Raw genomic sequence first — 15,484 nt, 5'->3', positions numbered from 1 at the left:
CCTATAGAAGAGGTAATTTGTAAACCAGGAGTGATTTTTCCTATTATTATTTTTATAAGATACAGGCTTATTTTTATTTTATTCTGTTTTTTTAAGATATATTTATCTATTTGAAAAGCAGAGTTATGGAGAGGCAGAAGCAGAGTCAGAGAGAGAGAGAGAGAGAGAGAGATATGGAGAGGTCTTCCATCCACTGGTTCATGCCCCAAATGGCCACAACGGCCAGAGCTGCACAGATCTGAAGACAGGAGCCAGGAGCCTCTTCTAGGTCTCCCACGCAGGTGCAGGGGCCCAAGCACTTGGGCCATCTTCTACTTCCTAGGCCATAGCAGACAGCTGGATCAGAAGAGGAGCAGCCGGATTTTGAACTGGCACCCATATGGGATGCCAGCACTGCAGGTGGCAGCTTAACCCCCTATGCCACAGCACCGCCCCCTTTCCTATTATTTTACAGAAGGAAAGAAAGAAACAGAATGTTAATAAATCCTAAAATAAAGCCCTGCTCCGTGTCCCCCATGTGGTGTACTAGACCATTTCCCAGGCGTTTCCTTGGCCGAAAATAGGGGTTCTGAAACCTTTATGTGCTTCAAAATTATTGGGGGCCCCAAGATTTTATGTGGGCTATATCTATCAGTGCTGACTATTTTAGAAATTAAAACAGAATCATTCCAATATAGTTGTTCATTCTTTTAAAAACAGTCGTGTAGACAGGCATTTGGTGTAGCTTTTAGACACTACTTGGGATGCCTGCATCCAAAATCAGAGTGCCTGGGTCTGAGTCCTGGCTCCGCTCCTGTTCCTGGCTTCCTGCTGCTGTGCACTCTGGGAGGCAGCAGGTGACAGCTCAAGTGCTTGGGTCCCAGCCACCCTGCGAGAGACAGGGTTTGAGTTCTGGGCTCCTTCCTGTCTTTGGCCTCAATGAGCCCTGGGTATTCCAATAATAAATATAAATTTTAAAACCCACAATAAGGAGCTAATTACAAGTTAGTATAAATGACATTTTTAATTAAAAGTGACTAATTTTCAAAGCAAAGACAATGTAGTAAGGAGAGAGACATTCTAAGTTTTTTTTTTTTTTTTTTTTTTTTTTTGGTAACATTTGGTTAATAAAAGACAATTGGATTCTCTTCTCTGCTTCTGGATTTGTTCTATCACAATATCACATGTCATGTAGCCTCTGGAAAATTCTACTGCATACTGTTGAGAAAAATGAGAATTTTAAAAAGGGAAATAATATTTGAAGAAAAAAAAAGATAAAAACAAAAAGAAAAAAAAAAAACAAAAAAGAAAAAAAAAAGAAATAATATTTGAGTACATTAGGAAAAAGTTTTGACCTCACAGACTCCCTTGAAGGATCCTGAAGACCCCAGGGGTTCCCAGGCCATACTTTGAAAACTCTTCTAAAAAAATCCACATCACCTTTGATTGGCAACAGATTTGAAAAATACCCTCAGTATTATGCCACAGCTCTGGCACTTAACTCATTTTCCAGTGTTGCTGAGGCCAGTGGATGTGGAAGAGGGCATTTATCATTCCCTTGCCTCTTTAAAATTAGCTACTCTCAGGGGCCAGTGCTGTGGTGCAGTGGGTTAAAGTTCCGGCCTGCAGCACTGGCATCCAATTTGGGCGTTGGTTCGAGTCCTGGCTGCTCCACTTCTGATCCAGCTTCCAGCCAATGTGCCTGGGAAAGCAGTAGAAGATGATCCAAGTCCTTGGGCCCCTGCACCCACGTGGGAGACCAAGAAGAAGCTCCTGGCTCCTGGCTTTGGATCAGCTCAGCTCCTGGAGTGAACCAGCAGATGGAAGACCTCTCTCTGTCTCTCCCTCTCTCTGTGACTCTGTCTTTCAAATAAATAAATCTTAAATAAAAAATCAACTACTTGCACAGTTCTGTTTTAGGTCACTGGGATAGCTGATTAATGTACTTCCAAAGAGAAGAAAGTGATTGCTTCTGTCAGTGAACAGAGAGGGAATGACATGGAACTGCTGGAAGACAGACAGTCCTGGAACAACTGCAGAGAGGGACGGCCTTGACAGTTTGCACTTACTTTTTTGAGGGGCCTTCTCTATTTGCTTCTCCCCCATGGTGTGTGTGTGTGTGCACATTTATTTATTTGAAAGAGTTACAGAAAGAGATCTACTGTTCACTTCCCAAATGGCTGCAACAGCCAGAGCTGGTCCAGGCCAAAGCCAGGAGCCACAGCTTCATCTGGGTCTCCCACATGTGTGGCAGGGACCCAAGAACTTGGGCCATCTTCTGTTGCTTTTCCCAGGCCATTAGTAGGGAGCTGGATCAGAAGTTGAGCAGCTTGGACATGAACTGGAACCTATATAAGATGCTGGCATTGCAGTAGCTTCTTATCTGCTACGCCACAGTGCTGACCCTAGTGACTCTGTAGTTTTGTGTAGAACCAAATTGGGAGTCTTTCTCTCTTTTGGCAAAAGTCCATGGGAGAGGATGCCGGCACTCTGGTGTAGTATGCTAAGCCTCCAGCTGTGGCACTGCACCACATATTGGGTGCTGGTTCGTGTCCTGGCTGCTTTTCCTCCAGTCCAGCTCTCTGCTATAGCCTGGGAAAGCAACAGATGACTCAAGTGCTTGGGCCCCTACACCCACGTGGGAGACCTGGAAGAAGCTCCTGGCTCCTGGTTTCGGATCGGCCCAGCTCTGGCCTTTGCGGCCATTTGGGGAGTGAACCAGCGGATGGAGGACCTTTCTCTGTGTTTCCCTCTCTTTGTCTGTAACTCTACCTCTCAAATTAATTAATGAATTAAAAAAAAAAAAAAAAACTTCTGTGGGAGTAAATGGTGTGGACTCCAAAGTGAGGAATAAGGCAGTGACAGAGGCAGAGAGAAGCATGGTGGCTTCCAGGGGTTTGGGGCAGGGAGCAGAACGAGGAGATGTTGGCTGGAGTGTGTGAAGTATCAGTTAGGAGGAATAAGTGCTGGAGATCTTCGTACGGCTTGGTGACTTCAGTTAATAGAGTGTACACTTGAAAATTGCTAAGAGCATTCTAAATGTTCTGGTGACACACAGAAGTATCTGGGGTAGTGACTATGTCATTAGCTTGTCTGGATCACTGTATAGTGCATATGTGTATCAGGACATCGCCCTGTATACCATAAACATGTGCAACTCTTATTTGTCAGTACAGTGCATAAATGAAAGACACAGACACAGAGAAAACCAGCTGTCCGGTCCCTCTCAGATGCCTGAGCTGTGTGTTCAGCATGGTTCTAGAGCCTGGGACCCAGCTTTGTCAGGCTGTGGTGTGCCCTTACACGCTGTCACGCTGTCCTGTGGGCCGGTTCAGCCCTTGGCAGTGGTCAGCTGAGGTGACAGTCGACCTAGATGCCCAGGGCGGACTGCGGGGGAAGGGGTGGGGGCCCCATGAGAGTGGTCCGGCTTTTCCAAGAACCCCTACTTGACATGCTCTCTTCCTCTGTGAGGCCGCAGATGGTGTCGCCGGGGAGCAAGGATGCCAAGGAAGACCTGCGGAAAGACGCCAGCACCTTGGAGGCTCAAGCCTTGGTGGACCAGGATTCGCTGCCGGCAGACCAGGCCCAGGTCCTCCACGAGGTAGGGAGCATGTTCACTTTAGAAAAGGAGGAGTTTGTGGCACCCAAAGTCAGACATGTAATGGGTAGTGAAATTAAAAACTACTGTCTGGGTAGCTTCCAGAGGTCTCTCCTTGTTCCCTGTAGGTTATCTTATAATTGATTATTTGGAAAAAGATATCTTTAAAAATATTTCCCACAGAGTCTACCATTTTCCAAGCACTTAGTAGGCAACTGTTTGAAAAACAAAATGTTAGAATGAATGTTCACGTGATCTCTAAAATCTCGGTGTGAGGAGCCTTCAGTCACTGGACTGTGTTTTAGTCTGACTTTCCTTGCAGTGAATCTACTCCATGTTTATGGTAAAGATTCTGTAGAAGTGAAATTCATAGCAGCAGTCCCTCTGCCATGGAGATGTGGGACATAAGGGTTGTTTGTGTCATCATTAGCATACGTGTTAAAGTGACAATTGATGGTGGTGTCAGTAAAGACAACACCAAGCATCACAATTACATTTGCATGATGCCTTATAGTATATGAAATTGTTATCCATAACATTTCATTTATTCCTGAGAATAATCTTGTGAGATACAGGACACCATTGTGGATGGTGGATTAACAAATGAGGAAGCTGAGGCTTTGAGATGTTGGTGACTTACTAAGGCCATGTAGCTGTTAATTTACAAACAGAATCCTTTGTTGAGCCTTTTGGAAAAGGAAAGATTCGTTTAATCACACTGGACAAAGTCTGATTCACTTCCTTTAACAACGGATATGACAAGAACTGGAGAGCTTGCTGTCCAGAAACAGATATTGTGAGAACGTAGCCTGGGAGGATTGCAAACTTCATTTATTTATTTATTGCTGATACAATTCCAGCCTCTTAACTGGATTGCTGACTCACTGATTTGCTCTCCCCTGTGGCCAGTAGGTATAGATTTCTTGTTGAGTTGCCTACCAACTGTTTGGAGAACAGCAGGAAATGACACCTAATGGTATGAAACAAGAAACACTAATCTGAAGGATTTGAAAAGAAACCCACCAAGGAGAGAGTGCAGGCCCCTGGCAGGGTCGGCAAGGGCCCTGAGTATCAAATGCTATTTGTATCTTCCGTGCGGGCTGGGTATGTGGCAGCAGATACAGTGATTAAATGCACATCGTGGGGTTGGCATCCGATGCAATTGCAATTATTTATCTAGACCGTTGTTAGTGACGTAAAGGGTGAGACAACCTGCAGCCCAGGGGAAGACACACACACACACACACACACACAGCAAGCCCAAGCAGATTTCCCTTCTCCAGTGCTCTTGGGAATTGACTGACAGCGATGTAGAAGTTACCCTTGAGTGGGAATTGGAGCAAGAGAATGTGTAGCACAGTGGGAGTTCAGCTAAATCCGGGTACAAGAGCTATCAGGAGGGGAGCCGTAGGGAGGTACTGTGCAGGCTGAGGCAAGACCAAGCTATGGCCCAGAAACACCGTTGGTGTAAATGTCAGTACTTGGTATTTGTGGACAAGGATTTTTTTTTTTTTTAATTTGGAGAGAGAGCGAGCAAGAGTGAGCGTTCTTATCTGCTGCTGCGTTCCCCAAGTGCCTGAAATGGCCAGGCCAAAGCCAAGAGCTGGGAATCCAGACCACCTGCTGTCTCCGAGGGTGCATGTTAGCAGAAAGCTGGAATCAAGAACAGAGCTGGGACTCGGACCCCAGCATTCTAATATGGGGTGTGGGTGCCCCAACAGACATCTTAAGTGCTACTACAAAAAGGATTTTCTAAAGGGTCTGGAATGAAATAGTTTTGAAGAATCTGGAAAGAAGCTAACTGGTATTTGCCACTCTAATGTGTTCTTTAATCAGAGTCCTGTCGTACAGATGGCCAAGTACCAAGTACCAAAAAGGTCTGGGGACATGGTTATGATCCAGTCGGAGCACACGGGAGCCATCGATGTGCTTTCAGCTGACTTGGAATCTGCAGACCTTCTTGGCGACCACAGAAAAGGTGAGACCGTTGGGAGCATGGAAGGTAGGTTTTCTGGGCTTCCAATGCATGTTTAAGGCTGCCCAGATGGATGGGAGGCAAGCAGGTAGCGTGTGAAAGGGAGTCAGAGAAGCCAGGGGCAAGGCCGTCCCTGTGTCAGCCTCCCTGGGCAGTGTCAGGTGTGGTCCCGCTCCCCTGGTCCTGGGCAGTCAGCCGCTTGTCCTTTCAGTCTCCCCGCCTCTGATGGCGCCTCCGTGCATCTGGACATTTGCCAAGGTGAAGGAATTCAAGAGCAAGCTAGGCAAAGAAAAGAACAGCCGGCTTGTGGTGAAGCGGGGAGAGGTGGTGACCATCCGGGTGCCCACCCACCCAGAGGGGAAGCGCGTCTGCTGGGAGTTTGCAACCGACGACTACGACATTGGCTTTGGAGTGTACTTTGACTGGACGCCCGTCACCAGCACTGACATCACCGTGCAGGTCAGCGATTCCAGTGAGGATGAGGATGAAGAAGAGGAGGAGGAGGAAGAGATTGAAGGTAAGTCTAATTTTCACGGAACTTTTCCAAGTTAACCTAGTTTCTAGTAGGCACTTCCCGGGTTGGATCAGCCTTGCTCTTCCTTAGAGTGCAGGCAAGGAGTCCAGCATTGCTAGCTGGGTTGAGCAGTGCAAGCCAAAGTAAGACCCTCAGGGGAGGGGTTGGTCTTGATGCCTTAGTTGAAAGCTGCTTTTCTTTTTTAACCAGTGCCTGGTTGTTTCCCTCAGAATCTCCCTGAGAATGGACTGGGGCAGGACCAGGGAGCGGGGTTATAAACTACCAGGAGCTTGGGGTTCCTTCCAGGTCTCCCGCGTGGGTGGCAGGAGCCCAAACCCTTGGGCCATTCCCCACTGTTTTCCAAGTGCATGAGCAGGAGCTGGATTGGAAACAGAGCAGCCAGGACTCCAGCCGGCTCCTTGATATGGGTCGCTGGCTTCACAGGCCGCAGCTTCACCTGCTGTGTCACAACGTCAGCCCCTGTTGGTTCTTCTTTACTTCATACCCAGAACAGTTTTAAAAGTGTTTTCTTGTATCCCGTTCTGGTTGTTGTGTGTGGAGTCTCCTCAGGATGGTCTCAAGAAATTTTGGGGGGTCATATACGAGTAGGTTGTAAGCATTAGCCTATTCATTGCTTTTCTTAGAGAATCTTAAAATCAGTCCCTTAACTTGCTTCTTCATAGAAAGGTAACTCTGCAGGGAAATCTGAAGATACCTGGGGAAGCGGACAACCTCGTGTCTGATTGCTGCTCCTCAGGAAGCCTCGTGGAAGTTTGAGGGGCACTCTGCACCGTCTGTCTGCAGTTCCCAGCTCCGGTAGCCAGTCCTTCACCTGCTGGGTGACAGGATGTCAGGATTCTCCCTTGTAAATCTCTCTCCCCCCTTTGGAAAAATCCAGACACTTCTGAAGCTAGGAAGGCCCCCATCAGGCTCAGTCACTATTTCTCAGTGGAGACATTGTTAGCATTTGTTATCCAGGTTTTAGCACTCCTGAATCTATATCCTGTATCACCTGGTCGTCAGGGCGATAACCGGAAAGATAGCAGACATTTCCAAATGCACACAGGAGGCCAGCAGCGTCTCCCCACCCTCCTGTGTCCCGGATGAAAGCCACCTGCTACCTGCTCCGTCCTCTTACCCTCGGGTTAGATGTGCTCAGTCTCTGGACTCACTTCCAAACCCTCTGCCATTTTGCTCTTGCAGAGCCTGTCCCAGCTGGAGATGTGGAGAGGGGTTCAAGGAGCTCCCTGAGGGGCCGCTATGGGGAGGTCATGCCTGTGTACCGGCGGGACAGCCACCGGGACGTGCAAGCTGGCAGCCATGACTACCCCGGCGAAGGCATCTACCTGCTCAAGTTTGACAACTCCTACTCGCTGCTGCGCAACAAGACTCTCTACTTCCACGTGTACTACACCAGCTGAAGGGCCGGCCAGGGGGCGGGCTGTTACTTGCTGGCTGAAGCAGGCTGCCAGCCGGGGCCTCTTGCTTTGGATGGGCAGGAGCTCAAAGTTCAGTGGGAGGCTCCAGAGCCTCTCTCCCTGCCTGGCATGCCTGACTGTCGACCCCACGTAGCTTCTTCCCTTCCTGGCTGGCTTCTGCAGGTGGTGGTGTGGTGCCCCTGTGCTGTGGTCCCTGACGCGCGCTCTCTTTGCTTCAGACTCCAGCAAAATCCCTCTGAGAAAGCACCTACCAGGCGAAAGCCTCCAAGGAAGTAGGTTGTCGTCTTTTAAAACTACCTTTGTTTCGGTACAAGGTTTATCATCCAGATGCTGCTCTCGTGAGCCCGTATCGCCGATGCTTTCGTGGCGCCCAGTCTTTTTACTTTGGGAGGTGCCAGAAGAGAGAAAAGCACATTGTCCGGGAAGGAGTCCAGTGTCTTGGATGGAGCACGCTCCGTCCAGCCTCTCACCACTGCCATATTCCCGCCTGCTGGGCATTCCTGGTCTCCGGCGCAGGCTGTGAGAGCCCACTGCCTTTGGAGGGACAGCATGGTTCCTAATGGTTGCCCTCCTCCTTTCCGCCCAGTCCTCGGCGCGTGTTTCTGCCCTTTCGGCAAGAACTTTTGTCAATCTAGGTGGTGTTCTGTGTGACCTGAGATCTTCCAGCGCGAAAGCTGCCTCTGGCACTTCCTGTCCTGGGAGCTGCTCTCCCTCCCAAGGCCACTGGTGACCCGAGCAGGAAAGTACTGAAATGATCTCAGAACCCAGCTGTTTGAAAGTCAGGTGTTGTCATTTTTTTTTCTTTTCTAAAAGAAGAAGGGATGTCATCTGAGAGAGAAGGTTAAAAATAAAAAACACCATCTTATTCCCCACCACCCTTTCCTTCTCCATTCAGAGTAGAAGTGTCACTGAGGAATTTGGCTTTGCAGTCAAATGCAGTGAAACCCGTCAGGTTTCCCAAGTTGTTTAAAGCTTTTGAGGTTCAAAGTCTCTTAGCAAAAGTGATAACGAAGCTCCTGTGTTGCTGCTGATCGTGTTTGTTCTTGACCAACCAAAGCTTGTGTTTCCCTGGCGACGGCTTTTCCCGCTGGCCCAGGAGTGCACGGAGTGCAGGTGGTGCCGGTGTGGGGGCCTCCAGAGGAGGAGAAGGAGATGCGGTGGGACCCCGGCAGGCAGCTGTGCCTCCACCTCTCTTTCTCTTTGTGTTAAGTCTGTTGCTGCCTCCAAATCCTGAGGCATAGCTAGATTTATTTATTACCATATTTATTTTTGTTAAGCACATTTCATTTTGCATTTGGAACAGTTCCCATCTGTTTCTCAGAAGGCTTCCCACCTGTTCTGAGCCACAGGGCCACCTTTGTGTGGAGTTAAAGGAGGATTTGAGAAGGCAGGCCATTGCATTCCTGCAGGTCAGTCCGGGATCCGTGGGGGAGGAGCTGCAGCGCCCTCCCCGTTTGGGGAACAGCCCAGCGCTCCCCACACGGCATCCTGCTGGGGATGGAGCACCGAGGAACCCAGGCTTCCTGTCCTTTGTCCCCTCTGACTTGCCCTTCCCCTCAGCTGGCTCCTTCACGTGTGGAGGCCTCACCCAAGCCTCTCCCTGTGGGAGCAGAGCCCCTCCCAGTAGCTCTGTGGTAGCCACTGCTCCCGTGCCCGCTCTCCCCTGGGAGCAAAGGCCCAAGTAGGACAGGATGCTGTGGGTGGCCAGCGCATCTGCGGTCTCCGAGCAGCGTCATACCTCCATCATTTTATATTTGCAAGTGCATTTTGTAGAAGATTACACTGGCCAAAATTTATATATCTTGTAAGAAATTCCTTTTGTGACGGTCTATCTCAGTGACTGTCTGATGCAAAACAGATGTGCTGTGTGCGTCATTCCACCCGAGTGACCGCTCTTTCATCATCGACGTCGAACCACGCCTTAGCTAATTGAATATAATCTTTGTAAAATAATTTTCTACAGAGCTGTTTTCCAGTGAGCTGAAGACTTGCTCGCATTTCCTGTGTATCACTATTATTTTCTGACTTTCTCCTGAAATGTCTCGAATGAGCGTCAGGCCCTGCATACCAAGCTCCCAGGGTAACACTTGTTCATTTTGTGTTCCTGCGGGAGAGTCCTTTTGCTTGCGTTCTCTGGAACCCCAGTCCTCTGTGTCAGGTATGCCCGAGGGACTTGTTCCTGTCACCTCTGTCTGCCTGCTGCTGTGCTGTCAGTCAGTTTGGAAGTTCTGGGCATGCTGCCATTTCATTCCGTGCTGAGTTTTCCTCAACAGTCTCTTTTTTGTTGTTGTTGCATTAGCACAAAACAGCTAAAGGAAGATATCTTCATGTTCTAATTCATTTACAGTTCTCGTATGAAATTTCTGAAATTGAACTTTAGAGATGAACTATTATTCACCGAGGCACAGTGAGTCGCTGAGAACTGGTAGATGTAAGAGGTGGCCATTTCATCCGTCCCTCCCTGCCCAAGTCTGTAGGACTGAACAGTGAGATGACAGTCGTTTGCTCTTATCCTCATTCTGTACTCTTGAGGAGAAATAAATTGTTAACAGTCAGCTTAAAGAAAGCACTTCACAGCCGGCGCCGTGGCTCAATAGGCTAATCCTCCACCTTGCGGCGCCGGCACACCGGGTTCTAGTCCCGGTTGGGGCGCCGGATTCTGTCCCGGTTGCCCCTCTTCCAGGCCAGCTCTCTGCTATGGCCAGGGAGTGCAGTGGAGGATGGCCCAGGTGCTTGGGCCCTGCACCCCATGGGAGACCAGGAAAAGCACCTGGCTCCTGGCTCCTGCCAGGATCAGCGCGGTGCGCCGGCTGCAGCGGCGGCCATTGGAGGGTGAACCAACGGCAAAGGAAGACCTTTCTCTCTCTGTCTCTCTCTCTCACTGTCCACTCTGCCTGTCAAAAAAAAAAAAAAAAAAAAAAAAAAAGCACTTCACAGTAGGGGAGAGATGAGAAGCGTCTGCACAGGTTACCTGGGCTCTTCATTTTGTTGAGTTTTGCTGCTTTGTTGAGGGATGGGGCTTTTAAAAAGGAAGACGTGTTTAAAGTTAATTTTTTCCAACTTTGTGTTATGAAAAAATTCCAGCAAAAAAGAAAATGTAGTTGAAGTATAAACACACACACACCCATACGCACCCATACATGCACATCCACACACACATGGATTTTTTAAAAAAAGCAAACTGCCATTTTTTAAACAAAGGTGACTGTTTCTGTTTCTCTGGACAAGTGTCCAGCTGCAGAATGTTCCTTGCACAGACACAGCAGTGTCCTGTGTCAGAGAGCCCCCGAGTTTCAGCAGACTCCTTCCGTTCACCATGGGTTCCCTGGGAGGAGGTCTCCGCAGAAACCTCTTTTGGTGCTGGGTTCCCCCTTCCGTCCGCCTAGCCTCTGCTGTTCTCCTCTTAGTTGGCACATCACTGGGCAGGCCATTGTGAACCTGCCCTGGAAGGACTTTATTCCAGCCTCTGTTGAGTTAGACACGTCCTCAGGACTCTGAAAAATAAAACTCAGACCGTGTGGCTGGCGCCACGGCTCACTAGGCTAATCCTCCACCTAGCGGTGCCGGCACACCGGGTTCTAGTCGCGGTCGGGGCGCCGGATTCTGGCCCGGTTGCCCCTGTTCCAGGCCAGCTCTCTGCTGTGGCCCGGGAGTGCAGTGGAGGATGGCCCAGGTGCTTGGGCCCTGCACCCCATGGGAGACCAGAAGTACCTGGCTCCTGCCATCGGATCAGCGCAGTGCGCTGGCCGCAGCGCGCCGGCCACCGCAGCCATTGGAGGGTGAACCAACGGCAAAGGAAGACCTTTCTCTCTGTCTCTCTCTCTCTCACTGTCCACTCTGCCTGTCAAAAAAAAAAAAGAAAAAAAAAACAACTCAGACTGTGGATAACGTGTGGTAGCTTTGTCATGGAAAGAGGCAGCAAGTTGCAGTGACGCCATCTTTAGTTATTTTTTTCCTCAATGAATTGGTTCATGTGCTTTAAAAAGATTTTTATTATTAATTTAGGAAAGAAAAGCTCAGACTTTTTAAAAAGGTGTATATTGTCCCATTATAAGATGGAATTGGAACGATTAAATATGTAAGCTCACTATCTTATATTAATCACTGAAATTAGATATTGTACAATTTATAATCCATAGGAAATTATTAGAGTTTATGGCATTTTTTGGAAAATTTATTTATTTATTTGAAGGTCAGAGAGGGAGATTCTCCGTCTGCTAATTCACTTCTCCAGGTAGCCATAACAGCCAGGGCTGGCAAGGCTATCCCCAGGAGCCAGGAGCTTCATCTGGGTCTCCCACATTGGGCGATCTTCCACTGCTCTTCCCAGGTCATCAGCAGGGAACTGGATTGAAAGTGGAGTAGCAGGGACTCGAACCGGTGCCCACATGGGATGCCAGCATCACAGGGGGTGACTCTACTTGCTGCACCTCCACACCACCCCCCAGAGCTTGTTTTTGTTGAGCCCTACCCAGTCACTCTTTAAGAGAATTAGCTGAGGGGCTGGTGCAGTGGCGTAGCTGGTAAAGCTGCCGCCTGCAGTGCCGGCATCCCATATGGGCACCGGTTCAGGTCTCAGCTGCTCCACTTCTGATCCAGCTCTCTGCTGTGGCCTGGGAAAGCAGTAGAAGATGGCCCAAGTCCTTGGGCCCCTGCACCCTTGTGGGAGACATGAAGGAAGCTCCTGGCTTCGGATCAGCGCAGCTCCAGACGTTGCAGCCAATTGGGGAGTGAACCCACTGGATGGAAGATCTCTCTCTCTCTCTCTCCCATTCCTTCTCTCTCTGTAACTCTGATTTTCAAATAAATAAACAAATCTTTAAAAAAAAAAAAAAAAAGAGCGTATTAGGTGAAACCCAAACCTTAGAGTCTGTGTTTTTATATTTGCTTTTTAAGGCCTGTCTGTGCAAATGGTTGCTTTTTAACTGTGAAGACTGATTTTAAGGTATGCAGCTGAGTGATCCTAATATCTACATAAACATTTTTTGTTTTCATGGAGACTGAGGGAGGGGCATGGATTAAACAGTTTTGTGCTGTTCCAGAACTGCCTATTAAAAATGGATATAGCAAAGCATGAAAGAATAAAATGAGGGGGAGAGGAGAGCAAAGCTGTTGAATAGACCCCAGAATTCTGCTCCTGTCCTGGTTTTGTTGACTGCTTTAGTTTGCATTTTGTTGGCTGGAATCGTTCTTTAAGTCAGAAGCCTTCCTGGTTCTCACTGTTGCTTGCTCGAGAAAACCCAAGCCCACTTGGCTGTCTTTCCTGATGGGATCGACTTTAAAAATATTCCGAGTAGGTTTCCTCTGCTGCAAGTACTGCTGATGAGAGGACTGACTTCACCTCTCTGTTCCGGAGAAGGCTCGTGGGTGACACAGGCCGGAGCTGTAGTCGCAGCTAGCTTTGACTGTTACCAGGAAGGGGGTGAAATGGGTTCATTTTGACCAACGTCACAGAAGAGCCAAAAACTACCACTGAGTTTGTGGAAACCCCTGTAGGCCCGCCTCCCTGTAATGTGTATGCCGTGGCCACATAGCAGTAAATGGAGCGTATCAGTTTTCTCCTGTTGACAGCTGTCATTCAGAATTTGTCCTGGAGCTAACAGGTGCCCACTGGCCCCTTCACCTAGTTTCTTTCCATGTGGCCAAAAGTGTGGAATGCCTAGAAACCTGAATCTGCTGGAAGGGGAAAGCACCTTCCCTCCAGGATCCCATTGGTTGAAAATAATTAGAAAGTGAGTTTCTGTTGGAAGGAAGGTAATTTCATTTGGTTGTTGTTGGGAGGGATAGCTAGGTAAGGGACTGGTGTTCTTTCTAGAGACCAAGTCATTGTATTCCGTGTGTATTGGACTGTGCTCCGGGAGTCATGATGCACGCTTCTTTGGGAATGTAAGGAGGGAATAGGTGTCTAAAGCCAGTCACTCTCTGGGTACCTTCTTTCCACTGTCCCAAGTTCCCTTTGTTCCTGGTGGCCCTCCTTGTTCCTGGTGGCCTCTCTTCTGGGAAGGGGAGGAGGCACTCACTTTGTGTCTGGTGATGGTTGGTGGCAGCCACACCCACCCAGCACCTGTTGACATCCCAGCTATTTAGGTTAAGGTAGCCAGCTGTTGTGACCCCAAGGGTTAGAGAAACTGCAAAGCCTTGTGTGTCCAGATCAGAAACCCTCTGAAGTGTTTCGGTGTCCCTGGTTTGAACCGGGAAGGCCACACAAAGCCCTTCCTGGTTGACTCCCTTGTGCCTAAGCTAAGAAAACACAGCCGCCTAAAGCCTGCAATGACTCCTTTACAAATAGTCGTTCCTCATGGACCAAGTCCAGAGGCGAGACATTGGCTTTGAAGTTATGGGTCCTAATCACCGTGCCCTCGAAACCTAGAGATGCAGCCGCCTTCTTAAACTCCTCAGCGAGCTGTCGTTTCAAGTTGCTGGTTTTGGCTTATCTGGGGGGTAAAAGAACTGTGAGAATGACTTTCAGGGCACAAGGTGTGTTTTCTGAAGTTCTGACGTTTGGGTTGATAGGTCATCGTACAGAGCGTTACCGAAGATTTGCAGTCAGTTTAAGGGACCTCTTCCTAAACTCTACCACTCAGGGTCAAAATGCCTACTCTGCAGCGCTCTTTGTTTTTGATTATTACAATTGATTCTAAGTCCAGGCTGAGAATCACCTGGAAAATATTATCTTAATTCCTTCTCTCATGTCCTCAACAGTACATTTTACTAAGAAAATCCGTATTATAAGGATCACCTGTGACCTTCTCCGAGCTTATTGTCTTGTAAGTGAATTATCTTTCACTTGACGAAGCTGAATGATTTCTGTTCTGCTGTATGAGCGCGCGAGTGCAGATCGGAGGAAGCAGTCTTGTAACCAGGACTTCAGTGTTCCCATTTCCCTTTACGAACGATGGGAAGTGATTTGAAATTCCCAGCAGTAAGCCGCTCTGGAATCAAAGTGATGGACAGAAAAACCAGACTTTGGGTAATTAGAACAGAGGGAGGAGCTTGAAGGTCGTCTCAGTGACCCCGGGCCAACGAACCTCTGTTTCCAAAGGGCCTGCTGTGGCGCCACGGCCGCAGATCTGTCCGGGGATGGAAAGAAGATCGTGGCTGGCGCCGCGGCTCACTAGGCTAATCCTCCACCTGCGGTGCCAGCACACCGGGTTCTAGTCCCGGTTGGGGCACTGGATTCTGTCCCAGTTGCCCCTGTTCCAGGCCAGCTCTCTGCTGTGGCCAGGGAGTGCAAGGGAGGATGGCCCAAGTGCTTGGGCCCTGCACCCCATGGGAGACCAGGAGAAGCACCTGGCTCCTGGCTTTGGATCAGCGTGGTGCACCGGCCATAGTGCGCCGGCCGTGGCAGCCATTGGAGGGTGAACCAACGGCAAAGGAAGACCTTTCTCTCTGTCTCTCTCTCTTACTGTCCACTCTGCCTGTCAAAAAAAAAAAAAAAAAAATGATCGTGTGGTCTTGGTAAGTATTTCAGCGGTGGGCAGCCCTGAGAGTGTTCTTTCCTCGCTGATGTCTGCTTCCTGCCTGATGCTGATGCCATAAAAGGATCTGGAGGGGAAATGGTGTCACCGTCTTGTTCTTTTTTTTTTCCTTCTAAAAAACACAAGTACCCAGTGACTTGTTGTGCTTGTTCCCAATCATGAGAAATGCTGTCAGCAGCTACGATTTCTAAGTCCAGAGCTCTGTACCAAATTGTTACTGAATTCTTATATCCTGCAGAGTGGTTTTCCTTTTAAAATCCCTATTTATAACCCTGTGGCATTGACTATGTTACTGTGGTACACTGATGACCCTGGGCTGCGGTTCTTGTGGTTTTCTATCATGTAACAGTTTTGTGATGCTTTTGTGCATTCTTTGTTGTCTCTTCGAGTTTTGAAATCTGTCATAAATAAACTTTTTCACTATGCACCTGAAATATTCAAGTTAACTGATTCACATTGTAAATACTCTGTCTTCCATCTTTCCTTTTTATCTTAAGAGAA

At 48.6% G+C, this 15,484-nt stretch overlaps 1 protein-coding gene across 2 annotated transcripts in view; it reads left to right on the top strand.

The window, feature by feature from the left end:
- Positions 1 to 8,377, top strand: part of TMED8 (transmembrane p24 trafficking protein family member 8) — a 37,290-nt gene extending 28,913 nt beyond the window's left edge. Inside the window, exons 3-6 of one of the 2 annotated variants that reach the window (XM_008271991.5) lie at positions 3,451 to 3,580; positions 5,414 to 5,555; positions 5,764 to 6,069; positions 7,270 to 8,377. In XM_008271991.5, the coding sequence (XP_008270213.2) occupies positions 3,451 to 3,580; positions 5,414 to 5,555; positions 5,764 to 6,069; positions 7,270 to 7,487 (796 nt within the window). In that variant the 3' untranslated portion in view covers positions 7,488 to 8,377. The remainder of the gene's footprint in view (positions 1 to 3,450; positions 3,581 to 5,413; positions 5,556 to 5,763; positions 6,070 to 7,269) is intronic. The other variant, XM_089322441.1, reaches the window with a different exon arrangement.
- The last annotated feature ends 7,107 nt before the right edge of the window (positions 8,378 to 15,484 follow it).

This window comes from Oryctolagus cuniculus, chromosome 20 (genome assembly GCF_051225735.1).
Source record: "Oryctolagus cuniculus isolate XC-2025 breed Fujian yellow rabbit chromosome 20, ASM5122573v1, whole genome shotgun sequence".
Classification (NCBI taxonomy): Eukaryota; Metazoa; Chordata; class Mammalia; order Lagomorpha; family Leporidae; genus Oryctolagus; species Oryctolagus cuniculus.
This window is presented reverse-complemented; position numbering and strand designations above follow the sequence as displayed.